The sequence below is a fragment of the Trichoderma citrinoviride genome, assembly GCF_003025115.1.
Source record: "Trichoderma citrinoviride strain TUCIM 6016 unplaced genomic scaffold BBK36scaffold_2, whole genome shotgun sequence".
Lineage (NCBI taxonomy): Eukaryota > Fungi > Ascomycota > Sordariomycetes > Hypocreales > Hypocreaceae > Trichoderma > Trichoderma citrinoviride.
The window spans coordinates 2,024,241-2,048,403 of record NW_020194710.1 but is presented as its reverse complement, the minus strand read 5'-3'; the positions used below and the strand labels follow the sequence as shown (position 1 = coordinate 2,048,403).

Below are 24,163 nucleotides of genomic sequence, written 5' to 3'. Positions count from 1 at the left end.
ACGAGCGCGTCGACGGCGAGATCTTCTTCGTCACAAACGACTCGCCCGTATACTTTTGGGACTTTGCGCGCGCGGTGTGGCGGGCCGCGGGCAGCGACAGGGGCACCGACGGCGTGTGGGAGATTTCGCGCGGCATGAGCCTCCTGCTCGGGTCCGCGAGCGAGCTCTACTTTGGCTTGGTCGGGAAGACGCCCACGTTTACGAGGCTGCGGGCCATGGTGTCGACCATGACGCGCTACTACAACATCAGCAAGGCCAAGAGGGTCCTGCGGTACGAGCCGCTGTGGACGCTGCAGGAGGGCATTGATCGGGGCGTGGGGTGGTTTCTGGAGGAGAAGAAGAGGGACGAGGCCAAGAAGTCGCAGTGATTTATATGATGCGGAGACGTTGAGACGCGGCGGGAACATGATACTAAAAAAGGAGGTGGGAAGTTTTTTACATAATTCTTGATGAGTTGGCATGATTTAGATGGCACAGGAAGCAGGTTATACGGCCATGTGCGTTGACATATAACATCGGCAAATATATATATGTATTTTAATAGGTATACATCTTTTCTTTACCCGCATGAAGTAAATGATGATAGCTTCAGGAAGAAGAAACACTATTACAGGACCTATACATCCGAACTGTCTCACATACAAAGAAGAGGGACAAGAAAGCAGTTGGAGTCAAAGGGCTTTTCTTCTTCTTTTTATATATTCTCGCAGTATCCCCCATCTCAGTTGCTCTCCATCCTCTCTGCCACTCCATCTTTATAAGAGAGGAAACAACACAACTCCCACCGTTCAAGCACCACTTTCTCCCCTCGCAGTCCAAAAGATCAAATGAATAGGCTATTCAAGTAAAACATGAATGAGAAAAATAAGGTCAAAGAATGAAAAAGAGGGAAGCAAAAGTAGGCGATTAAATTCTCCTGACCGGCAGAGGAAAAACACAAGTAGTTGCTTACTCTTTTATCCACCCAGCCCCTTTCTTCTTCTTCTTCTTCTTCTTCTTCTTCTTCTTCTTCTTCTTCTTCTTCTTCTTCTTCTTCCTCTTCTTCTTCTTCTTCTTCTTCTTCTTCTCCTTCTTCTTCTCCTTCTTCTTCTTCAGAGCCACATAGATAGAAAAAGGCGTATGGATAGAGAAAAATAAGGGGAAAAGGTCCCCCAGATACCCTTCGACTGTGGGCCAGCTCTCTTCCTCTTCCACGTTTTTCCTTGCTCCTCCATGTTAGGGAGGCAAAGCAGTCAGTCCAGCTTCTCTCCTTAAGTCACATGAAGAACCAGTAAAGCAATTACAAGCAACGAAAATTCAGATATTCCCTTCTTGCTTTCACAACAAACTGTCAAAACTCATCATACTCCCTTTTGCAAGCATAGCCAGCTAGAACAAGGGGGGAAATTCCAAGGAGAGAAAGCATATTAAGATAACCCGGCGGAGAGAAATCGTCTTTGTTGACTTTTTTTCTTTTTCTTCAATTTCCATACAACTATAAAAGAAAAAAAAAGACAGCCACACAAAGAGGTAAAAAGTAAGCAAACTTGCATGCATATTTGGCGACAAACTCGCTCGCTTATATATGCCACTTTTTGTTTTTGCTACAACAGACAGACAACCACCACAACACACATCCAACTTCTCGCTCGTACAGAACGTTTAAAACTTTTTTTTAGAGTGCCAACCAGGACCGTCTCAGGAAGAAAGCGAATTCAAATTTGAAAAATAAAAGGGGGAGGGCTGACGAAGATATGAGCAAAAAAAGAAGAGAAGAAGGGAGAACAAAAAAAAAGGCAAAGAGAAAAGCAAAACGGTAGGAAGAAGAGCAATCGCCAGGACTTGGTTGCGTCGAACGTCAACGTGGAGAAATGCGCGGTCTCGACTGTTGCATTGCAGTGAAGAGTAGGGACAAAAGCGATCAATAAAACGCCCGGAGAAAATGCTACAGAAAAAAATGACAACCGTTTCCGGGCCGTGTTTCCTATAAAAAGGGACAAGACTAAAACACACAACAAGACACACACAGACATGACAAACAAAAATCATGTCTGGCCCCCTGAAAACGATACGTGAGAAAATCAAAACGGTTCGCCAACACCTACCCCGCCGCCTTGGCGGCCCCAAACGCCGGAATTCCGCCACTCTCCACGTTGACTATGCTCAGGGTTCTCCGCCCGGGGATCGGGGTGATCACGTTGGTTGGCATCATATGGAGAGGGCTGGTCTTCGGGGGGCCTGAACCGCGGCGGCGGTACCGGTGAACTGGTACCCCCTGTAGGGAGCGTGTGGTTGTCCTGCATAGGCCGGACTGATCTCTCGCCCTGCCAGACGGACGGATCCGTCTCACCTCGCTTCGGTGGCGAGCGAGTCGACGTCTCCTGCCGGTTGTAGACTTCGCTGGGCTCGGAAGGGGCCTGTCCTCTGATCTCCTGGTATCGTTTCATAATCTCCTTGGTAGAGATTTCGCCATTGTTGCCGAAAAGATGGGGATCGTTGAGCAGTGTAAGAATCTCATCCGGGACCTGGATAAGTGGTTTTAGTTAGGTTTACATTTCATCACCCTCTTTCATGTTGGATGACTTACCTGGCACATCTCTTCGATATTGTCAATCAGCATCTCCACCGCATCAATCACATATATGGTCTCGCTGTCCATGGAGAGTGTCCTGGCAGGGTTCATCAAAATGTTGGGGGCAATAACCGTCGCCAGATTTCGAACGTCCATCTTGGATCCCACCTCCTCGTCCAGCTGGTGGAAAGTACCCGCCCATTTGAGAAAGCTGAGGAGAACTTCCAGACAATCTCGATGGCTCTTGGGGAGGAGGCAGGTGGCCATGTGTAGACACTGCAGCTTTCGGACGGGATCCTGTATCTTGGCAACAGTGATCCAGAGTCGATACAGCTTGTGCGTCATGAGGGGGTCTGGAAGGTCTCGCAAGTACCTCTTCAACACCGCTGCCAGCTGTATCACGGGCTGTTCCATGAAGTTGACGGCATCGCAGCCTTCCGCGTTGATCTTGTCAACCATGGCTTGCTGCTTCTTGATGTTGCCATTCTTTCGGAACACGCCTTCAACGGAGAGGTCCATCTTGCGCATGGACGAGATGATGTCGTCGACGACTGCGGGAATTCGCAGAGTGCCGGGTCCCACGCCATCCGTGGAGTCGGCGCCATCTCGCTCAATGATGACCTCCAGGGGCACGCCAAAGACGCCCTTCTTCTTGACAGCCTTGCTCTTGTCGTTCTTGAACGCCTTGCCCAGATTCTTCCAGAACGTGGCAGGTTTCCTCGACTCGATAAAGCTCAACAGCTCCTCCAATGTGAATTCCTGCTCGACCACGGGGTGCATAATCAAGACGGCAAGGTGCCGGACATTGAAATACTCGAGACCCGACAGCTCGGTGAAGAACTTTCTGCCCACTCGGGGCGCCACGGTATCCGTTGGCTGGAGATCCGGCCCGATCGACTGTGTCCTGGAGTGACCGAGGCCGAGACCCTGGTCTGGGCCGCCGGATCGCAGGACATCGCTGGGTGGTAGTTTGTCTCGGCGCTGTTGCTGCTCACGAGACTGCTCAACAGCAACAATGCGAGAAATGTCGTCCAAGGTGATGGCATCGTTTTGCCCAAACATCTGGTCGGTGGATGCCTGCTCTCCTCCAGAGGACGCAGGACGGGGACCCTGCCCATCGGCGTCGATGACGCGAGACGACCGGGCTTGCCTAACACTAGATGACAAGTGCCGGTCGAGACGTGTGCTGCGAAGTCGTCGGACCTCATTGAGGGTAGTCTCGTATGTTGACTCACGACGGCGGCTCTTGTCATTCGGACCGCCCGGTTGCCCTGCCCTGGCGTCTGCCTTCTGGCGCAAGCTGCCATTCTTTCCGTCGGGGCCGATCTCGCCGGATGCCAGGGCACCGTTGCTCCTGAGGATATCCAGCAATCGTGCCAGAGCAACTTTGAGGAGGAAAACGTATTGTTGAAGTTTGGAGATGTGGGTAAATGGTGCGAGGCCGTCGAGTCTGCCTCCGACACAAGTGACGCAGTAAATCTTGCGCTCCAATGCGTTGAAGTGAGCTTCGTTTAGTTTTCGACCAAGCTCGCGCTGACAGCGAGAACAGTTGACACAGTTGAGATGCCATCTCGAATCACCGGTTTTGGCGCACTCATCCTCTACGGATCTGCCGCACTGCGCACAGTGATCTGAGTCTTTGGCCGAAAGCCGCTTGCCTCCCATGGTGACTTGCAAGAGGCCTTCGTCGCCCTTGTAGCTCTCAAAGTCGTTCAGGTCGTCGAGGAATTGGTGAAGGCCATCGCTAGAAGTCGCTTCTCGCTCCAGGCGCAATGCCCCCTGGAGGCAAATACGGATGAGCAGCTTCAGGTAGTGGGCCAAGCCAGTGACGAGGGACAGGAGCTCTTGCGTGACGCCGAGCTGCCGCGTTCCATTGTCTTGCGTCTTTGAAAGCAGAGAGAAGAAGGCTACAATCTTCTTGCAGAGAAGCTTGGCCTCGCGGCCATAAGACATGCCTAGACGGATGATCCAATTAGCGCCAAGCTCCGTGGTCTCTTGTCCCCCGCTTGGGGCATTCGACGTTGGTCTTCCTTCACCTCCCCTCCCCTTCTGCGAAGCTTACCTTTCTCGTTTTGACTTGAGACAGAGGCGTCTAACCTATCGGCAGACTGAAAGAGTATCTCAACGTGCCAGATGAAGCGCTTCGCAACCAGCACACCGTCCACGTACGAGGCGTTGCTGACGTGAAGCAGCATGTCGGATATGCACGCGGCAGACGACTCTTCAAACGTTGACAGCACACTCCATATTCTAAAGACCTTGTCTTCCATGCGCTCTTCGTCCTCGCGGATACGATCTCTGTCGGAGTCGCTCACATCGCCCTCGGGAATCTGCGGCGCCTCGGTCGGCTGGGCCAGGCGCACGTTCCAGAACTTGTGTATCATGTAACATTCAGGGTGCCAGTGCTGGTTCTGCCCGTTGCGGAAGATCTCGACAAACTGCTTCAGGATGGCCGTCTGGCAGCCATTGCACCGCTGGGCAAACTGCGTCGAATAGTGGTAGTGACAGTAGACGTGTCCGTCGTGTTCGTAATAGCTGTCTTGGGCGCCAAAGACAGTCGCACAGAGGGAGCAGGTAAAGTGATCAACGTGATACTTGTGGTCGAGGGCGGTTATGTATGACCCACGGAGGGCCCCACCACACTGGTGGCATAGGAGACCAAGGCGTCGAAAGTAATCCGTCTCGCAGAGAGGATATTGTCCGTCTTCGTCTTCTGCGGGGAAGAACTTGGATGCCACGATCTCGCCGCAATCCTGTCAAGCGAAGTTAGTACATCTCGCGGTAGAGAGGTGGGAAAGTGGGGTGGGAAGAAAGGAGAGATGGGACTAAAGAGCGAAGGGGGGGGGAGAGGAAGAGAATAGAGAGGAGAGAGAGAGAGGGGGGGAGAGGGGGGGTGGGAGCATTACTCGGCACTTGAAGCAGTCGAGATGAAATGTTCCATCCAGAGCCCGGACGAACTGTCCCGTCAACTGCAGGCCGCACTTTTTGCAGACTCGCGCCTGGGCACTCGCAGATCGTCCGCCGTTTCGCGGTCGCGGCCGGCTCGCATCGCTGCCATTTGTGGGCTCGTCGGCATATCCTGCTGCGGGCGGTAAGGGGCCGCTGGGACCTGCTGATGATGGCGGCGGGTTGGGCGCCTGTGCTGATCCGTTCTGCCAGCTGGCGTCTGCGTGGCCGGCGTGTTCGTTCGCGTAGTCGTTGGGGCCCTCGTCGCGGGCAGCGTCCACAGGCGGTCCGTTGCTGTGGTCGGTTGCCATGGCGGGTGGTGCTGCGTGTTTCCTCCCGAACGCGTGCTCGTCGTGCAGCCCAGGGGACGGAGATGGTGATTCTGCCCCGTCTTCAACGCCAGGAGTCTAGCAGTCGTCGGCGAGGGGTGGCGGCAACGGCCGGCATCAGCTTGGGACGGCGCTCGTAGGTGATATGGGGTCCAATTGGGAGCGAGGCCACGGCCGCAGGCAGAGCGATGCGCGGTAGCGTTCCCCAAGTTGAGTCTCACGGTCCGGAGCAGAGCGCGAGAGGCAGCATTCGCGTGACTGCCCAGCAACGACAGAGTCGGCCTTCGCTTCGCACCGAGGGTTCAGGTCGAGGGAAGGGCTCGCAGAGGATCGCGGAGGGCTGAGATGGGAGAGGTCAGATCCGATCCGCGTAGCGTCAACATGCACTTCGTCTGGGGGGGGGGGGCGGAGGCGGGAGACAAGTAGCGGCGGGTGAAACGACGGCGCCGGCTCAGAAAACGAGAGGATGCGAAGCGAAGAAGGAGGGCAGCGCCGCAGAGAGCGTAGAAGCAGCCCGCGATGGCAGAAGAAGCAGTGCCGTCGAGTCTCAGCCAGGCCCGTCAGTGGAGGAGAGCTGGGCGCACTTTGTTGGATTGGACTCGCGGGACTGGGGGGCGGTCGAGGGCGGCTGCTGACAGCGCGTGGAGTCGCTGTGGCCTCGGTGGCCTGTGGTCGCTGTGGTCTGGCTGCTGCTGAGGGGCGGCTAGTTTAGAGGTAATTTCCAGGCCATCAATGGGCGCTGCCGTCTGTTGTCAAGCGCTGAGCTCCAGCTCTTTAGGCTTGGGCCGCTCCTAAGCTACCCGTCCGAGGTTGCTGGTACTCCGTGCAGCGCGTCGCAGGGCGCGCCGGGCAAGTACCGTCTACACTGAAACTGCCAAGCAGTGACCAGGCGAGAGCTTCAATTTGCAGCTTTGCAACGTTGGAAGCATTCAGGTTATGACGCTTCAATACAAGGTACATACGATACGGGTTATAATGATGAGAAGCTGCCTCTCTGATAGTAGGTATTGTCCCCTCCCCCAAACGAGGCGCACTTCGTCTCAGTCTGCTAGAGGCTGCGCCACATCTAGATTCCAGCTCGAGGTGTGGAAACCCGCAGCAGGGACTGAAACTTTCCTGGCACTATCCCTGAGGGCGGGATGAGCAAGGCGGATTGAGGGCTTCACGATTCTTGACGACGATATGCGCTACGCAAGGCTGTGCTGCTCGCCTGTAGGTAAGAGTATTGTTGATTCTTATCACAGGAGGCAATATAGAAAGGTACAGTACATAAGTAGGTGGTGGATTTACGGGTAGATCTCCCTAAAAGGTGGGAGCGGTGCCATAAGAGAGATATAAGCCGATTGAGTATTAACTGCATGCTAGTACTACCTTAGTACTACCACAGGAGGGCCCTTCTTCATGTGCCTCGTGCTCACATCCAGCATTGGAATCGAGAAGAGAGGAGGAAGAGGTGGGAACAAGTTGCTTTGCCAGATCGAGATCATGCTCAGGACCACATCGGTGTCATGAGCATGTTCCCTCGGCGGTCTCTAGCCTACCAGTACAGTATGTGGCTCCCCTCTCATACGCGCATCTGTGCAATCGTTGATCCCTGTACAAAGTCGCTGTCCAATCTTTGAGCGAAACAGCACGAGGTAGACAGGAAATAATCCTCCGACGTCACTCTACAGGAGCCTGCAAGCCCCCAGAAAGAAACAAAGAACAATGAAGTCGCCCAAACAGAAGAAGCCAAATTTCATCTGCTATAAGCCCCAGCATCCACTCCCATCCCGAACCGCTTCAAATCCCCAACATCAAACACCGCCGACCGACACACACACACGAGCTTCTCACACAAAGGGAACGCCCGGTTTTGGTTTCAGAGCCGTTTGGAAATCAGGCCAAGCAGCTCCAGTTGCTTGTTTAGATTTCGATATTCATTGCCAATACGGAGTCCCGCCCTTATTACAGCCGAGATCAACCCGGGCTTCTTTCGAGAAAAGAGCATGAGCAACCACACACAAGACACAGGCCGGCCCGTTCCACAGGGCCCCTTGCTTTTTGAGCATAATCTGTGTAAGCATAAAAAGGGTCCCGTATTTGTGTTTCTAATTTTCCACTTGGCCTATCTTCAAATCAGAACCTTTTTTGCTGTTCGGAATGTTTTGCGAAAGAGTAAAGCGGGATAGGCATCTGAGAAGCCGATCAACACGCTACCTTCAATACTGTATACGCCAGGGGGCCGCGGGTCGACACTGCGATTTAGGGGTTCAACGAGTTTGGGACTTGTGTTTTGGAAATGCGGCGCTGTTCCTGTTCCCAGCGTCACATTGACTACAATTATAAGAGCATGGGTCCCCCGAACCCCTTCTCCCATGTCTGCTTCTCGTCTCCCGGCTCAATGCTTCCTTCGTACCTCGTACTTTTTGCACATGAAGCGCAGCTCCCTAAATACCTTGATCAGATCTGTCCCATCTGCCTGGCCGCAAAACTTACACGTATCTCTAAACCAAGGCAGTAACCTCAATCTAACAACCTCTTGTGCCACCGCAAAAGGGTCCCCTACTAACTTAGATGCAAGCCCTTCCAATCATCTTGGGTTCCCCCCTCTTTACTTTCCTGCGGCACGGCACCTGCACGGCACTGCAGTGCTTCAATGTGCAACCCTGCGCGCTTATTCGGCCGGCATTCTTTAAAAGGAGGCGATTTGTTCCTTGCTATGACGTCTAGGCACATGCTTGATGCCTTTTGATCTTTACGCGTACGTCCTGCGAGGACAATCGAAGTGTCATCCTCATGAAGTACATGAAATTCTATCGACGAAATCCCGCAAGTCCTAAATTTGAGAATACCTGCAATCCAGAGCGTCATTGATCTTGTTTCTTTCTTTCTTTCTTTCTTTCTTTTTCTCGTATTCATACAGAGCAACGTTCATAAAGGTAGTACGATTACGAAGAAGGAGTCCGCATTTCGAAGCACGTAGCCTGCAGATATTCTCGGCAGTGGATATGAACCCCCCCGGGCCTGCTGTCAGGGGCCGCTGCGGCACTCCGCCGTGAACTCGCACTGCAGATTTTCATGGATGACCACAGTCAATCCTCGTCCTCAGGATATACTTTGCAGTTCGGCACTTTAAAGAATGACAAGTTCGGAATTTGAACAGTAGACAACGCTGCAATCATTGTTCAAGGCTTCAAGTATAAGTACAGTACGGCAGCAAGAAACGCAACTTGCAACTTGGAATTCTCAAGACCTTCCCCATAGTAGGTACTACTACAACCAAATGCACCCAGCAACAAAGAAAATCCATCAATAAGGCGTCAACGCAACAAAGTCCTCCATGGCGGTATCGTTGGCGTCTCCCTCGTGTTTGGAATACCGGTAGGCGCCGTTTGTGCTGCTCTGTACTTTGTAACTGCGTCCAGGCGTCAAGGACCAGAAACTCCCCGTATTCGCCTTTAGTCCTTTCGACCAGCCTTTTCCCCCTTGCCAGCAAAAATCCATACTACTATATTCTCAGCAAGGGTATCGCCTGTAAGCCTCAGCTTATTTTAGACCATCTTCTTCAGCCTCTTCTCAATCTTCTCCCGCCCCTCCAGCGTCCGCCACACTTCATGGGGTGCGCCGTCGACAATGTCCCAGCCCAGCAGCTTGTCAGTCAGCCCCGTCAGGTCCTTCTGCTTGCTCGCCCACTTGTCGTCGTGCTTGATCTTCTCGCCTGAGCTGATAATGGCCAGCGCCGTGTCCCTCTCCTGGATCTGTCGGCTGCTGTCGACGTCGCGCTTGGTGAATGAGTTAAGCACCAGGCTCTCCTGCAGCTTGGCAAAGATGAACTTGCCGGACTGCGGCGAGGATCGGCCGTAGATGCGGTCACGGCTGCTGCGTCCTTTGAAGAGCGCGCCCGAGATGCGACCCAGGCCAAGCGGCGAGATGGCGCCTCTCAACCACAGCCAGAAGCCTCGGCCTGGCGCTGCACGGGCGCCCAGCAGATCTTCGTGCAGGGGATCGATCAGCAGCAAGCCCCGAACGTCGTGACTGTGGCGGGCTGAAAACACTCGCGAGTACAAGGAGCCGATGCCCGCGCTAGCAAGAACCCAGGGCCCTGACTCTCCTGCCTTGGCCAGGGCCTCGCTCAGGGCGTCCACGACGAAGCCCGCGGATGACGGCGACGGGGCGGTATCAGACCAAGCCAGCCCCGGCCGGTCTGCGAAGCAATAGCGAGAAATGGACCCGTTCTTGACCGCGTTGTCGGCAAAATCCCATAGGCTGTGCTCGACGGGCCACTCGCCCCCCTCGAACAGCACCGTCGTGACCGTCTTGCCGTTGTCGTCTGTCTTGTTCCCATGGCAGTACAGGTGAATGCGGTACTTGTCGTCATCGACCCAGTAAAGCTTTCCGGGAGGCGCAACTCTCGCGTCGAGGGCTCGCAGGATGATGTTCAATGTGATGAGGACGACGGCCACCACCATGACCGAGTAGGCAACGGTCGAGACCAGCACCTCGAGCCATTCCGAGAGCGACTTCCTCGTCTCGGCGCGGCCCGTCAACCGTTCCTCCTCCTCGGCCTTGCCCCATTGCACTGTCCGGTCCGTGATGATACCCCACACGCTCATGAGCAGCGCCCATACGACGCTGACGACTCCCACCCATCCTTCTTCGTATCTCGTTTTCTGGACAGCAAGGAGGAGGATTACGTCGAGTGCAAGGAATGCCTGCGCCCATCTGGTTAGTCCTTTCATCAAGTGATGGAGCTATGAAGCTGTGGGGATAAGCAGTAAGTACTTACGGAAATGACAATGGCCGGCACCCTCACCGCTTTGGACGGCACACTGAAGAAGAGCAAGGCAAAGAACAAGTTGGCCAGCGTCAAGCTCGCATAGCCAAACGCAAAGAAGCCGCTGCCCTTTGTGTGAAACCCGGGCGGCGTCGCAAACACAGACACCAGCAGGATAACCCACCACAGGAACGTCAGCGCCGTGAAGAGGATCGTCAGGTAGCGGAGGACGCGGATGCTGAAGAGGTTGTACGGCGACACGGCAGGATCGTCGGGGGCGAGAAACTCTCTGTTGGAGTTGACGCGGTTGGGCAGAAGGCGGGTGTACTCGTCCGGGGGAGGACGCTCGCCCTCGCCGCTGCCGGCTCGGTAGTCGGGGCGGGATACCTGTTCGTCGTCTTCCATTCTGTTGTTGGAGGAAAACAGTGGCATCGTGGTGTTGCAGAGGAGCTTGGGGGATGGTGGACGATGAGAGTATCTGGAACCAGCAGCTACTACCCCATATATCCCAATCTCTCGGGCTGAAACAGTTCCAATCGAAAGATTCGTCACGTAAAGAAGAGAAAGGAAAAAAAAGAGAACGAAAGAATCGCCATCCGTGCCACTCTTTAGTGCACCGAATCGTCAAAGCAGTGTCATACCTCGTTCGCCCATTACCTGAAATCGCAACCAAAAGCTCGGAATCACAGCATACGTCATTCCGCCGACACCATGTACCGCTGTAACCCGGCCTCCACCAATCGCCATCGTGCCTCGCCCATCATCTTGCTGCTTTTGCTCCGGGCCGGTCGATTGGATCCTCCCAGTCTGGAGCTCTTTTAAGGCAAGTTCTTTTCTCGGGAAGCTCTCTTTAGCTTGCTGGTGTTACCTCACTCTATGTGCTGATTGATGAGGCGGGAAAGGCGTGGCTTGATGCAACATGTGATGCGCTGATTGGCTTCTGCGTTTGGGGTGGGAGGCTGTTTTGGAGATGGGCTTGGCGGCGGAAATGAAAATGGATGACGCGTTGGTTCGAGATGCTGATCTGCGATTGGGACAAACGAAACAGATCGCCGCGGAAATGAAGTCAAATTCAACCTCATTGGGGTGGTGTCTGGACAAGTCTCGGCAGCGGCAAGCTGCACCAGGATATCAATCAATTCGAGCTTGTAACTATCTACCTAGATCTTCTATATCCACCGTTTCGCGTGTATACTTGAGGCAAGCAGAACTCAACGGGATGTTGAAACTGATCTGGCTGCAACTCATTGGTTGCTCAGGCAAAGGAGCACCTCTCTCCAAAGCCCGGAATAGCCATTGGAGGTTCCAGGCCTCAATGCAACGCAGAAAATGTAAACGAAAGGTGGTTGTAAGTACAACGCAAACCGTGTCGAGAGGCGTCCGATTCTTCTCAGAATAACTCATAGGCTATAGAGCTCATAGCTCATACAAAGGCAAAATTCGGGAGGTTTTGTTGGAATGAAAGTAAAGAAAGCAGGAAGAAATGAGAGAGTATTCGAGCCATCTTTCCAAGCTCCTTACTCTGCCCAAGGTGCGATGATGTTGCTGCCTTTGCCACTGGTCACGCTCGGCGCACTCTTGACGCTCGGCAGCGAGGAAAAGCTGCTAGACACCGACGACTGAGGACCATGGCCGTGTCTGCCAAACGACGCCGTTCTATTCTTTGCCTGGCCCTTCTCTTTGAGAGCCTGCTCAGGAGTAGGTCCCGATGTGGACGTGACAGCATCCGTGGGCACCTTTCCCATGGGAGAGTGCATCTTGGCAGCAGCCAGCGGGTCATTGGGATCGATGCCGTGCTTCTTGAAGACATCTTTCTTCTGGTCCTTCATCGCTTGGACGGAAGGCTCGCTGGTCGCCAGCCAGCTTTTGACTTGCGACACCCATCGAGGTCGCTTCTTCTCGCCTCTGCTGGACGGCGCGAATTCGGAACGAGGCTCCTCGCTGCTCAACGAAGCTTCGTACTCAATGCGAGAGAAGTTTGACGTGGTCCTGGACCCCGAACTGGTACCAGCTGATGCCGAAGTAGTCATTTTGGTCGCTGGCTGGGATGAGAAGAGGAAGATGGGATCGTATCTAGAGCTGCGAGAGGCTGAGCTCGTAGCTGCCCAGTTCAAGGGGTTATCTAGGGGGGCGTCTGTAGAGAAAGACACCGGTCGACCATCGACTTGGACCTCCTGGGCGGTCAACGCCTTGTCTTGGTGACGGAGGGAACTGTACTGACCCAAAGACAGTCTTTGAGATGACGAGAATCCCTTGAACTGCCGATCCGAGTTTGGCAGTGTCGCGCCGGATGGCGATGGACCTTGGCTGCCTGTGCTCGGCGATGAGTATGAGTACGCCTGGCCAGGGGTAGGATTGCTCGAGGAGCTCCGTGAAAGAAAGCGATTCAAGAGCGGGCTTCTGTCCACATCAGACAATGCAGGATGCTATCCGCCGTATATCTGAGAGGCCGAGGGTGGGCTTGGAGACGGAAGGGTGCTCTCGACGATGGCTGGACCAAGGTAGTTGGTAGGGGTTGGAGTTGCGTAGTGAGTTCGCGCTGTGTCCGGCGACAGCGAGGTAGACGGGAGAGGAGTCGTCCTTCTGGTGAGATAAAATGGGTATGAGAAGTTGCGAATCCCGGTAGTTCGGGTCAGCGAAGTTGGAGGCAAGGCGAGCTGATTGTTTGAGCAAGGCGGAGAAGCGTCGATGGGTGACGGAGGTGCAGTGTCAGACATAGTCTTTCGATAGCATTCGATAAGCCAGATGAAAGAGAGTATGTCTGGAGTCGATGGAGTATGAAGGAGGTGGTCCAATGTTCAAAACAGATGGTGGCTCAGAAAGACTTCCAAAGTGTGATGGAAGACGACAAGAAGAGTAAGGACAAGACAGTCAGGGTAAGAAGGAAGAGTAGAGATGCGACGAGGTGTTGAGGCTGATCAGGGAATCGATCACTCGTGCGGTGTCGACGAACTGGCGCAGGAGATGTAGAAATGCGCCGGCGATGGTGGAACCTTGAGTGGCTTCTGTGATGAGGAGTAGATAGGAAATGATCCAAGGAAGTCGTTGGGGGAACAAGACAGGGACTCAAAAGAGCTGTGCAGGACGAGGAACCAAAGTGTCGGGATGTGGGAGTGAAGAGGGCTGGCCCAGAGGGGTGGTCAGATTCCGGGACGAAATCGTGGCTCCAAGCCCACGAGGTGGCGAGCGGCAGAGGCTTTGAGCACCTTTGTAGACCGAGGAGGGGGTTTCCACCTCTCCCTCGCTCTTTGGCAGCATGCTGCTATTGATGAGAGCAGACAATCACCATGCTTTGGCTTTCCACTGGTTATGTATTGTCAACAAGGGTCCAAAAGGCTCAGGCATAGGCATTGTTGTAGGCCACCATTGAGCGCCAGGGACAATGGACAGCTCGCTGAAGAATGATATTGACGACTGAACCTTTCTTCATCTCCGTCTTCTTATCTTCTCACCTCACCTCGTCACTTTTCTTTCAGCCCCAGCCCTCTGCAATCAGAAAGCGATCTCTCACATGTCCTCGCACGCACGCACGGCTCCCCAATCGATCTCCTTCGGGATCGATATCCGGCACTAGAGGCGAAGCATTTGATTTAGCATCGCCGCACCGCCTCCTCGGATTGGTCACCGGCCGTGGGATATTGGAACTTGGATCTCACTTGGGGCGGCATGCTGCAGATGGCCGCGCAATAGTCCAGCTCTCTCAACAGCAGGGGGCTGCGCAGTTTTGTCATTTTTCATGCCTTTTTCCCCCCTGCACCAGACCTGATTGTCTTGTTTAGCGAACAGAGAATGCATGCCACTATTGGTTTTGCCTGTGATCCGTGTCCATGTGCCGTGCAACACAGGAAGCCCAGCAGCATCCGCGGCCAGGGCTGAGCATCATGTGGCGTCCACGTTACGATGGGTATTCAGGACAGGAGAATGTCAATGGAACTTTGTTTCCGCAAGCCACAATGACCAGTTTGGGGGTAGAAGCGGCGGCAAGTTTGGAGAAGCAGACATGATCAGCTCCCCGATTGGAACGACGAGACGCATCTCCGCACACCGGCCAGAAGTTCCAAGCTCGCGGTATCGCCAGCCACTTCGTCATGAGATACTGATCTAGCAGTCGGTCCATGTTAGCATACACTGGCATTACCTAGTAACCTCTAAGGAAGAGAGGGGCAACGTAGGACAGAGTATCGTTCATTTTTTTCTTTTTCTCGCTGTGTTTCTAGCTATCAAGTCCATCCAGAGGGTACATCTCCGCTGCTGTCTACGACGGACCTCTTGGAACGCATCCCTTGACAAGGACCAAGCTGAACTACCACATGTTAGATCACGATGAACCAATCAGATACCGTCGACCACGATGTCCCGGTGATTGAAATACCAAATATTACCGAATCGAGTAGCCTGTTGTTGGCTCTGTCTGGAAAGTGTTGCTATGACAAGGGTTGTTTTGGAAAGCTTCTAGCTCAGGTAGCTCTCGAGAGTGGAGCGGTCAATCGAGATGCTGGTCGATCCACGTTGACCAGGTTGGAGAGAAGTCCAGACTCTGGCGAGTGTTGAACTCATGGAGCGAAGTCATCGCTTACTGCCTTGAGCGCTATATTTCCAGTTGTCAACAAGATGGTCGAGCTGAGATGGAACCTTGCAGCATAGAAGAACCCTGGATGGTTGCACAGCCAAGGGCATTCTGCATGTGTGCAACCTCGGTCAGTCTGCACTGATCATAAACGCTCCATTTCCACCTTCAGCCGTTCTCTAATTCTTGCCTTACATTGCAATTACCATCCTAGGGTCAGCTACAAAGTACGACGAGAGTGGTCTAATGTTGCGATATTTCGCATCACAAATAGCACCATGTCTCAGTGAGGCCAGCATCGCTGATGGCTTCACTACATGTTCAGCTACCCTGCAATCAATCAGCTGGGATTCTCTCAAAGGTGATATCTCCACGGTTGAAGGCTCTTCCAGGTCGCTTAGATAGCAATATACTCAATGTAGCTCGTGATCTAAGGTATAAGCCATTATCAGGGATATTTACGACTGCAATAGTCTCGACTTCGTACGGAGCAGTGCTTCGACTACCTTACCTTATTATATGCCATTTGCTACCTCGCTTGCGGCAGCCCAAGCATTGCATCATGAGCTGACTAAGGCAGCAGCTCAACGATGACATCGTCCCATCACCTCCAAATCCTCGACACCAAGCCATCCTCTCCCGCTTCACCCACGATCCCCCTCCATCCCTCAAGCCTCACCGAAAGCGCGCATCCTCTCCGGACCACGCCCCGTGCCTCAAGAAAATTTCCAGAGCAACCCTCTTCTCGCGTCTGGGACCGTCCCTCCCCTCCCCGCCGCTTGGCCTCGGCGCATCCCGCGCTGAACCATGGCCCCGGCACTCACAATCTCGACGACAGCAATGGCTTCCCGATCATCCTCCCCCGTCCCGCCTCCCATGTCGCCCATCACACCGACTCTCCCACCCGCGCAACTCGCCTCGGGCGACATTAGCAAAGCCGCCGCCATCGAGCCTCTCCCTCCCGCGACCGCGGCGCAACAGCAGCAGCAGCAGCAGCAATCACAACAACAACAACAACCCTCAACTAGTAGTAGTAGGCCAACATTTGCGCATTCTCAACAGCCTGACCAAGTCGGCGTCCCACCACCTCCCCCGCGCCCCATCGAGTTCGACACAAACCCCGACGTCATCGCCCTCCGCTCCGCAATCACCGTCCTCCAGATCCAAAAGAACCGCGCGACGGCAGACATACAGACGCTCAGCCAGATCAAGAACGCCGCCATCGAGCACCCCGACGACTTCGTGCGCGACCTCGTCCAGGGCAGAATCGGCCAGGGAGCGCAAGCGCAATCATCGTCGGCTTTGCGCAACAACAACAACAACGTCGACAAGGATGATAACAACAGTGGTGGTAATGAGCCGGCGTGGATCGCGCATCCCATTCCCAAAGCCCAGGACGTCGTCCGCTGTCCGCCCATCAACTGGTCGCAGTACGCAGTCGTCGGGGAGTCCCTCGATAAGCTCCACAACGAACAGGTGAGCCGGCCTACGCAGGGCACGCCGGCTACGCTTGGCGCGGGGGGCATGTATCAGTTCAAGGGTGGAGATGGGAAGCAGGAGGAGTATCCTGGCGTGGCGGCTCCGTATGCGCCTTTGAAGGATAAGATTGAAAAGAAGACGAAAAGCAGGAAGTGAGCGCCGCCGTTTTGGCGGTGGTCTGCCGTTGAGTACAGCTTTATTCTTGATTATTATTTCGCAGCATCATGTTATATGGACGGCAACTGGGACAGACATCATGGGAGATTGCATACAATTACGGCGTTTGGGTATACTAGATGAACGTGCTGGCGCACAAGCCTTTCAGCAAGAAATGACTGGATCAGTCAACTTCAGTATCTAGTTAGGCTTTCTTTTCTTTCCCATAGGAGCTATAATGACGATAACGCATCAATATCAATCAATATGACCCAAGACGATGGTATAGCAAACGTGTCTCGTACTCTTGATCCTCGAGTGTTGGCGGGCAGAGGCATCGTCACCCTCCTGTGCCCGAGCTGTCGTTTAGAGCCAAAATCATCCGCGACGAGCAGCCGTATCAATCTGGTCTCCGCACCGTCTACAACTCTTAAAATGAAGGTTAAACGCCCCATGATCGCCAGGCGCACCGCAATGCCCAACTGTCCGTCCGAAGAATAAGGGAAGAGAAGATAGAATGGACGGGGGAAGCAAGAAAAATGGATGGGATTACTGAAACGCCGCCAACCTATTAAATTATGCACCTGTAAAGAAGAGAGAGAGGACAAAGGCATAAATCATGAAAATTGAGTGGGAAGAAGCCATGCAGATGGAATCAGGGCCGTGCCATCGAGAGATGGTCAAAATCACTCAGGAAAGTCTCTGTTGCCAGGTTAACGAGTCTGTCGGACAAAAAAAAAAAAAAAAAAAAAGGGAAGCAAGGGAAGAAAAGGGCATCTTACTCCATGCTCTGCTGCACTGATCTTCGCAGGCGGCGGTTGTACTGTTTCTTGTCCTCAGGTTTGTTCCCCCAGAACATCTTGGTGGCTTCGGGGTTGACAATCTTTCTCGGATCATATGCTGGCTCCTCTTCCTCAAGCACGCCGAATATGGCGTCAATGTGAGACTTGACATCCTCCAGCCTCATAGGATTGGGGGTGTAGCATGCCGTTCCATCGGATGCAATGTGGTGATGGAAAATCTTGGTCTCAAACTTGACCCGCGGTTGTTCGTCTGGAAATCTCGTGCTAAAGTGCATTCTGATGCGGAAGAGTCCGCCGTCGAGGTTCGTCATGGGCCTTCCAAAGTATGTGATCAACCAGACAAAAGGATTGCCGTTCTCGAGGACCACACTATGGGGCATATCGCCCTGTTTCAGGTAGGCCGACACTTGGTCAAATTGATGCTGCAAATTGACGGCAACTGTCGACTCTCCTGCCTTGGACGCGAGGCCTTCTTCCGCCCAGCGTGCTGTTTCTTGGTCAAGCGCTCCCTTGATGGCCTTTAGTCTACCCTCAAGCTCCGTATAGTTGAAGCGGCCATCCATCGAATTGGAATTTGGAGTTTCAAATGGCATTTTCACAAATGGTGATAGATCTGCCACCTCAGACTTGCCTCGCGCCACAGCAGCCATGTATGAATCGTAGTACCAGAGAAAGCGACGTTTGCAAAGATCCTTGAATGGCTCAAAGGGAACATTGGCTTCGTCCAAGTCTTCCTTGTCCAGTTCGCCGGATCTGAGGGGAGTATAGAGCGTGCTAGGAGCATATGTCTGCAATCCCAAGTAGCCTTCAAGACGCTGGATAACAGAGATTCTTAACGTTTCGTGACGTATCTGCGGGCAAATTAGTCACAGCTCAGCTTCTGCGCGATTTGAAAAGAGAACGTGGTCAAACCTTTTGAATGTAGTGCTGCTGCAATTTCTTATCCGACTCTGAATTTGCGTCTTCAAAACCGGGTTCGTTCTCGTATGGGTTTGCTGACATCAGACTCTGTATTGACAACAGGATTGACTCCAAGCCTTGTGCCGATGACCACTCTTCACCGCGCTCACCTCTCCATGTGCTGTTGTGAAGTCAGCATCTTTCCGCTGCACTCACTGACCCGACCAGACTGAGAAACATTACCCTAAGATTGATCTTTTGTGGTTGTTAGCAGGCAGTCAAGAGGATGAGTAAGTTTTGCGTAAACTTACAGACAAACTTTGCCAGTCGAGTAGATGTTGGGGTTGAACCGGCAACGCCCTCCGTTGGTAGTGAGGCACTGGACGCTGGGTGACTTTGAAGGGTAATCTTGGCACCCGATGTCAGTCATTGGGTATAGTTAAATGAAGAAACGGCAAGAAGCCTAGCAATGCCGGGCCTCACCTCTGTTGAACCTTATTGCGAACTTGAATTGTGTCGTTAGCAAAGGATGCGAGTATACGGGGCCATCGCATGTCTGCCAGACTGCTGGACTGCAATAAGCTTACCTCGAAGAACCCAAATTCATACGGCGTCTCGTGCGGGCCCATGATCAGGGCCCTGACATTGCGGACGTCGACATCACGGCAGGCGACTGCAATGGCTGTGGTGGTGAGCAGATCTCGATTAGCCCCCAGTGATCAGATAGCCGCCATGGCCGTTTTGAGCAAGACGTCACGTACCCAGATCTGAGCCCTTCTGGATGTCGCTGAGTTCCTATTGGGGCGCCGCTGATCAGCCATGTGACAGCCGCGAGACGACCGGTGAAGAGGCCATACCTTGGAGATGCGAATGATGGACTGATCCATGATGCTGACCTCGAAGTCGTTGGGCTTGAAGGCGAGGGGCTGTGACGGAACGTATCAGACTGGGCATCGGCAAGAGGCGACCAGGCGTGAGAATGGTCGCGTGAGACAGCCTCTGACAGCCGATTTCATATGTAGAAGGCTGCGTTATGCCAGGCTGGACGCAGTCGAGGGCACGGGGAATGGTTTTATAACTTTTATGTTATGTCACTGCCCTGCCCGGTCTTTGCGGGTGGCAGAATATGGAGGGCTGTTGAGGCAAGGAGGGGTCGGCCCAACAAGGTGAATCCAAGTTAGCGGGTATCTGCCTTGCCGGTTGGCCTGAGGGGGGCAAGACGGAGCTCTGGATCTTGGGCAGGCAGACAGACAGACAGACGGAACGAGACGATGTGAGATGTGATGAGTGAGAGAGGAGGGAATTGGTTCAGTTGGGCCGGGGATTGATGTGCTGGGAGGGAAGGGAAAATGGAGAGCAGGTTGTCTCCGGTAATAAATTGAAGGTCCCAAGGCAAACGCTGCTGAATGCATCATCAGAGGCCTTGCTAGCGGGTACTTGCATTTACAGGCGGGGGCGCTGTCGGGCCCAGCACGTTCAGCCGCTGGGGCTCAAGGCCTAAAAGCCCAGCAGTTGCAGGGGAGTGACGCCACAGGCGGCTTGGAGCAACATGAGCTCGAGGGCGATTGTACATTTGGGCTCAACTGGTATCAAGCTCTTTCCCAGGCAGAGTAATCGACTTCAAGTTGTCTTTGATACTGCCTGGCAACGTAAAGCTGCAATGGAAGCTCAATCGGGAAACTACCTAGGTACTCAAGCAGCTATACGGAGTAGGGTTGTTATTCGTGCAGCAGCAACAGATGGAAACGCCACCGATAGCATTATCCAGCCTCACCTCGAATCATGAGGTATCCCTTGTCTGCGCCTTGACGGCATACAAACCCTAATGCCGACCTCTTGCTACATGTACCTATTCCTTGTAATACGATGACCAAGGGCATGCATCCCGTTGCCTCTTGTTCCTCTCTTTGTCATCCTTTGGTGAAACCATTGGCAGCCAAACTTGCTCGTCTGTAGGCGAAGCTTCATGTATGGATTGGATGGCACAGTGAGGTGGGGTTGCGCTATGGGGCCCTGGAGCTCGGTGTTTGATGCGCTGAGTCGCGGGGTTCTTCAGCCTTGCAGCGATTTCTGGAGCCACGCGCCGCGCGCCGATCTGCCCGACGCGTTAATGGATTTTGGCCGTTTTCTGTTCACGCACTCCTTGGCACCGGGCATGGACTTTCGGCATTGACCCTTGCGAACTACATCCTGGTGGACTGTGACTATCATTCGTTGTCTTTGTACTTTTTCCCATCATTACTCCTCGTCGATCCATCTATTGCAGGCCTCTTCACCAAGCAGTGGACTCAGCATGGCCAGCTTCTTCGACCTCAAGGCCAGAAAGGCCGCCGCTGCGAACGGAACAGCATCGCAGAAACAGGACAAGCCGGCCGACGTGCGAGCACAGCCCTGGGTTGAGAAATAGTCAGTCGATTCGTCATCAAACAGAACATGAACTGACCTCTTTTGCTGACCATGAGCCCTCAGCCGTCCCAAGAGCTTGGACGACGTCACAGCTCAGGATCACACGGTCACGGTTCTCCAGAGAACACTGCAAGCATCTAATGTTGGTGAAGCTGTTCGCAATGGTATTACATGCTGAATCCAGCTGACGGCCTTCTTTCCTACAGCTTCCGCACATGCTATTCTATGGCCCCCCGGGCACCGGCAAAACCTCGACCATCCTGGCACTTGCCAAGGAGCTCTACGGCCCCGAGATGATCAAGTCCCGAGTTCTCGAACTCAACGCGTCCGACGAGCGTGGCATATCAATTGTCCGACAAAAGGTCAAAGACTTTGCGCGAATGCAATTGACCAACCCGCCGCCCTCATACAAAGACAGATACCCCTGTCCGCCGTTCAAGATCATCATCCTCGACGAGGCCGATTCCATGACACAGGATGCCCAGAGCGCCCTGAGACGGACAATGGAGACGTACAGCAAAATCACACGCTTCTGCCTGATTTGCAACTACGTCACCAGAATCATCGACCCCCTGGCCAGCAGATGTAGCAAGTTTCGCTTCAAGAGCTTGGACCAGGGCAACGCGAAGAAGCGGCTCGAGTCAATAGCTGAGGCAGAAGGCGTGCCGCTCGAAGATGGTGCTGTGGATACACTCATCAAGTGCAGCGAGGGTGATTTGCGAAAGGCCATTACATATCTTCAGAGTGCTGCCCGCTTAGTCGGGGCAAAGCTGCCCGCAAAGGACGGCGATGGCGATGACTCTATGGATGTGGATAAACGGCCGGTGACTGTCAAGATTGTCGAGGACATTGCCGGTGTAATCCCTGACGCCACGATTGGCGATCTCGTCAAGGCTATGCGTCCTCGGACACCAGGCCAGACGTATCAGTCTATATCCAAGGTAGTGGAGGACTTGGTAGCAGACGGCTGGAGCGCCGGCCAGGTCGTGAACCAGGCAAGTATTCCCTTTGGGTGGCATTGGAAGCGTTATTCTGACTTGTGTCTCTCTACAGCTCTATCAGGACCTTGTATTCGACGAGACTATCCCGGACATCCAAAAGAACAAGATCGTTCTCGTCTTTTCTGAGATAGACAAACGACTAGTCGACGGAGCCGACGAGCATCTCTCAATTCTTGATTTGGCAATGAGGATAGCCGCCATCTTGGCTGAAAAATAGACTTCAACTTTTTGAAAAGGGATCTAATGCGTATAGCGGAACAAAATATGGGGAGTTGGGATCACGATGTCTTATTCTGACTAGACGGCGTTTGTACTTTTTAATCACCAGAGATGTGCGACTGCCTCTTTCACTGAGATTTATTCTAAGACATACCTACCAAAAGCCCTTCAAGGTGGTCTCAAGCCGCATCTTTCAGCACACCCAAATTTCCATGTAGCCTGGACCAGACGTCGTACCCGTCATCTGAGACGCTATTCTTTGATGTGTTTTTCCGTGAACCAAGTCTTGCTTGCTGATTATCCTCTCCTTCATCAGGGTAACCCAGCAGAAAGTCAATCTCTCGAAGATTCTCCAAGCAGTTCTCGAGAGCTACCTGCCCAATGTCGACGGTTTCTGCAGCATACTCCAGAAGTGCAATCTTGGCCGCATCAGCGGCGAACACCCATGGCTTGATGCGCTTGGAGATGTCTGGCTGCTCAGATTTCGATGCTATCTCAGTCTGTATGCCAGACCTCCGGCGCAGAGAGTCTTTCATGGGATAAGCCGGCAGCAAATGGCTCTCCTCGCCGAGGCGGCCGAGGACTTGGCAGGCATCCTGGGTCTGCTTGGACAATGCTGACGTGAAGAAGGATTTTTGGCTGATGGCAGACTTTTGACTGACGGAAATAGCGGCCAGGGCTCTCAGATAGGGGGTAAGAAGATGTTCGGTAGGGATCGGAGGCTTGCTGGCGCTGCGATCCAATCCGGCGACAAGCTGTGCAGGCGGAAGTAGTGTTGGGTGGGAGGGTTGAGCCAGCTGAGACTGTTGTGTTTCCAACTCCAAAAGAGTCTTCCTCAAGGACACATATCTGGCGTACTTTTTGCTGATTGCTTCGAGATGGGCGGCGATTGTTGACGGATTGACTCTCGGGTTTTGGCTGCCGCTTTTGCCCGCCCTCGAGCCTCCTCCAGGGGGTGCCTTGCTAAGCTCATTCTCCATCCAAGTGATGAGTTCGTTGCGGGTAGTCGTCAAGGCCTCCAGCCGAGCACCGTTGCTGACCATGTCGAACTGGTTCTTGGATCGAGCTCTCGTCTCACGCAGCGTCTGCTCCTCTTGCTTCAGCAGCAGCTTTGCTCTCAAGACCGTCTTCTCCAGCTCTTGGATTCGGTCATTGAGGCTCACGCCAGGAGGACTCTGGTCAGATGCGAGGCTGTTGATGACATCGTCAGGGGCACTTGGCACGCCGGAGCCGCCCTGGAAAATGTGCCTGGCATCCAGAAACTCGCGTGTGGCAGCGGGTTTTTCCATGAGGAGATCCAGAGACTGACGCACTGCGAGAAGGCTTTCTCTCTTCTGCCGCAGCTTCAAAAGGCATAGTCGTTCCTCCAGGAGGTCGGCGCTGCTTGCCTTTGCCTTTGACGGCTCGCTGTCCTCAGGGGTACTCTTTTCTAAGAGGCTCTCAAACTGTCGGCGTGCTGCCGTATTCACCTGGAGAGCGTCGACATATTCTCTGAACACGCCCGTCAAGTCTGAAGGCGTGGTGACTTCTTTGGAGCTGTCGACAAGAAACAGAGGACTCTGGATGGCGCCATTGCCGGCACAGGAGCCCAGGTGAAGAGCCAATACGCGTCGGATGTAGTTGACCTGTTCTCGAGGCTTGATGTACGGCTCAAGCTGCTTTTGAAACCTCGTCAAGAGCTCCGGCTGCTGGTCAGACATGTTGGGGGCTTGACGCTATTCATGGTCCTTGATGTGCCAGCGTTGGGCTGAACATGCCTTGCCTTATATCGAGCTGGCACATGCGAGTCCGAAGTACAGCTACCCCCAGAAGCTGCATCCAGCCTATCACGATTCACTGGGGCTTCCCAGTACAAATACAGGGGGGGCCACTGAGTGAGTTGGCGGCAGTCAAGAAGGCCCCACATAGTGGCTGAAACGCCACCTCAGGTGTGGCGCAACACACTACGAAGGCAACTTTGCTAGCCTGGCGCGTCCAGGCAGATGCTGGCTCAGGAAATTTATCGCGATCAACCTCCAAGACAAAGCGGCTTCAACCAATTCAGCGACCT

General features: G+C 53.7%; 9 protein-coding genes across 9 annotated transcripts in view; 3 read left to right on the top strand and 6 right to left on the bottom strand.

The window, feature by feature from the left end:
• BBK36DRAFT_1132902 (3-beta hydroxysteroid dehydrogenase/isomerase) overlaps window positions 1–368 on the top strand; it is a gene marked incomplete at its 3' end in the record, with an annotated part of 1,232 nt that extends 864 nt beyond the window's left edge. The window contains exon 3 of the mRNA XM_024892049.1: window positions 6–368. Coding sequence (XP_024753189.1) covers window positions 6–368 — 363 coding nt within the window. The remainder of the gene's footprint in view (window positions 1–5) is intronic.
• Window positions 369–948: 580 nt separating this feature from the next.
• On the bottom strand, window positions 949–1,536 carry BBK36DRAFT_1188771 (hypothetical protein; the record flags this gene model as incomplete). Its single annotated transcript, XM_024896593.1, has 2 exons — window positions 949–1,205; window positions 1,473–1,536. 2 exons carry the CDS (start codon window positions 1,534–1,536, stop codon window positions 949–951), a joined length of 321 nt encoding a protein of 106 aa, XP_024753188.1.
• Window positions 1,537–2,041: 505 nt separating this feature from the next.
• Window positions 2,042–5,817, bottom strand: BBK36DRAFT_1188761 (hypothetical protein). The gene is made up of 4 exons (XM_024896592.1): window positions 5,458–5,817; window positions 4,636–5,304; window positions 2,567–4,543; window positions 2,042–2,504 (listed from the first exon to the last, which is right to left on the bottom strand). Exons 1-4 carry the CDS (start codon window positions 5,806–5,808, stop codon window positions 2,061–2,063), a joined length of 3,441 nt encoding a protein of 1,146 aa, XP_024753187.1. The 5' UTR covers window positions 5,809–5,817; the 3' UTR covers window positions 2,042–2,060.
• A 3,542-nt stretch (window positions 5,818–9,359) lies between these two features.
• BBK36DRAFT_1110436 (hypothetical protein) lies at window positions 9,360–10,987 on the bottom strand (the record flags this gene model as incomplete). The annotated part of the gene is made up of 2 exons (XM_024889587.1): window positions 9,360–10,520; window positions 10,595–10,987. 2 exons carry the CDS (start codon window positions 10,985–10,987, stop codon window positions 9,360–9,362), a joined length of 1,554 nt encoding a protein of 517 aa, XP_024753186.1.
• A 1,172-nt stretch (window positions 10,988–12,159) lies between these two features.
• BBK36DRAFT_1103522 (hypothetical protein) lies at window positions 12,160–12,489 on the bottom strand (the record flags this gene model as incomplete). The annotated part of the gene is made up of 1 exon (XM_024889175.1): window positions 12,160–12,489. A coding segment is annotated over one exon (330 nt), but the record flags the coding sequence as incomplete, so codon positions are not given.
• A 3,692-nt stretch (window positions 12,490–16,181) lies between these two features.
• Window positions 16,182–16,766, top strand: BBK36DRAFT_1085317 (hypothetical protein; the record flags this gene model as incomplete). The annotated part of the gene is made up of 2 exons (XM_024888955.1): window positions 16,182–16,444; window positions 16,496–16,766. Coding segments are annotated over 2 exons (534 nt in total), but the record flags the coding sequence as incomplete, so codon positions are not given.
• A 796-nt stretch (window positions 16,767–17,562) lies between these two features.
• Window positions 17,563–19,374, bottom strand: BBK36DRAFT_1188742 (UBC-like protein; the record flags this gene model as incomplete). The annotated part of the gene is made up of 5 exons (XM_024896591.1): window positions 17,563–18,438; window positions 18,500–18,668; window positions 18,799–18,895; window positions 19,053–19,187; window positions 19,314–19,374. The coding sequence occupies 5 exons, from the start codon at window positions 19,372–19,374 to the stop codon at window positions 17,563–17,565; spliced, it is 1,338 nt and encodes a 445-aa protein (XP_024753183.1).
• A 1,373-nt stretch (window positions 19,375–20,747) lies between these two features.
• On the top strand, window positions 20,748–22,111 carry BBK36DRAFT_1188731 (P-loop containing nucleoside triphosphate hydrolase protein; the record flags this gene model as incomplete). The annotated part of the gene is made up of 4 exons (XM_024896590.1): window positions 20,748–20,893; window positions 20,957–21,035; window positions 21,100–21,879; window positions 21,947–22,111. Exons 1-4 carry the CDS (start codon window positions 20,781–20,783, stop codon window positions 22,109–22,111), a joined length of 1,137 nt encoding a protein of 378 aa, XP_024753182.1. The 5' UTR covers window positions 20,748–20,780.
• A 181-nt stretch (window positions 22,112–22,292) lies between these two features.
• Window positions 22,293–23,813, bottom strand: BBK36DRAFT_1138275 (hypothetical protein; the record flags this gene model as incomplete). Its single annotated transcript, XM_024893229.1, has 1 exon — window positions 22,293–23,813. The coding sequence occupies one exon, from the start codon at window positions 23,811–23,813 to the stop codon at window positions 22,293–22,295; it is 1,521 nt and encodes a 506-aa protein (XP_024753181.1).
• Window positions 23,814–24,163: the final 350 nt, after the last annotated feature.

Bases quoted from the DNA above. Each gene is read 5' to 3' on its own strand.
- BBK36DRAFT_1188761 (XM_024896592.1), bottom strand. From the start codon at position 5,808: ATGGCAACCGACCACAGCAACGGACCGCCTGTGGACGCTGCCCGCGAC. The intron at 4,544-4,635 runs GTCTCAAGTCAA...GGGGGACAAGAG, and splicing joins CCGATAGGTTAGACGCCTCT to ACCACGGAGCTTGGCGCTAA. The intron at 2,505-2,566 runs GTAAGTCATCCA...CCACTTATCCAG, and splicing joins ATATCGAAGAGATGTGCCAG to GTCCCGGATGAGATTCTTAC.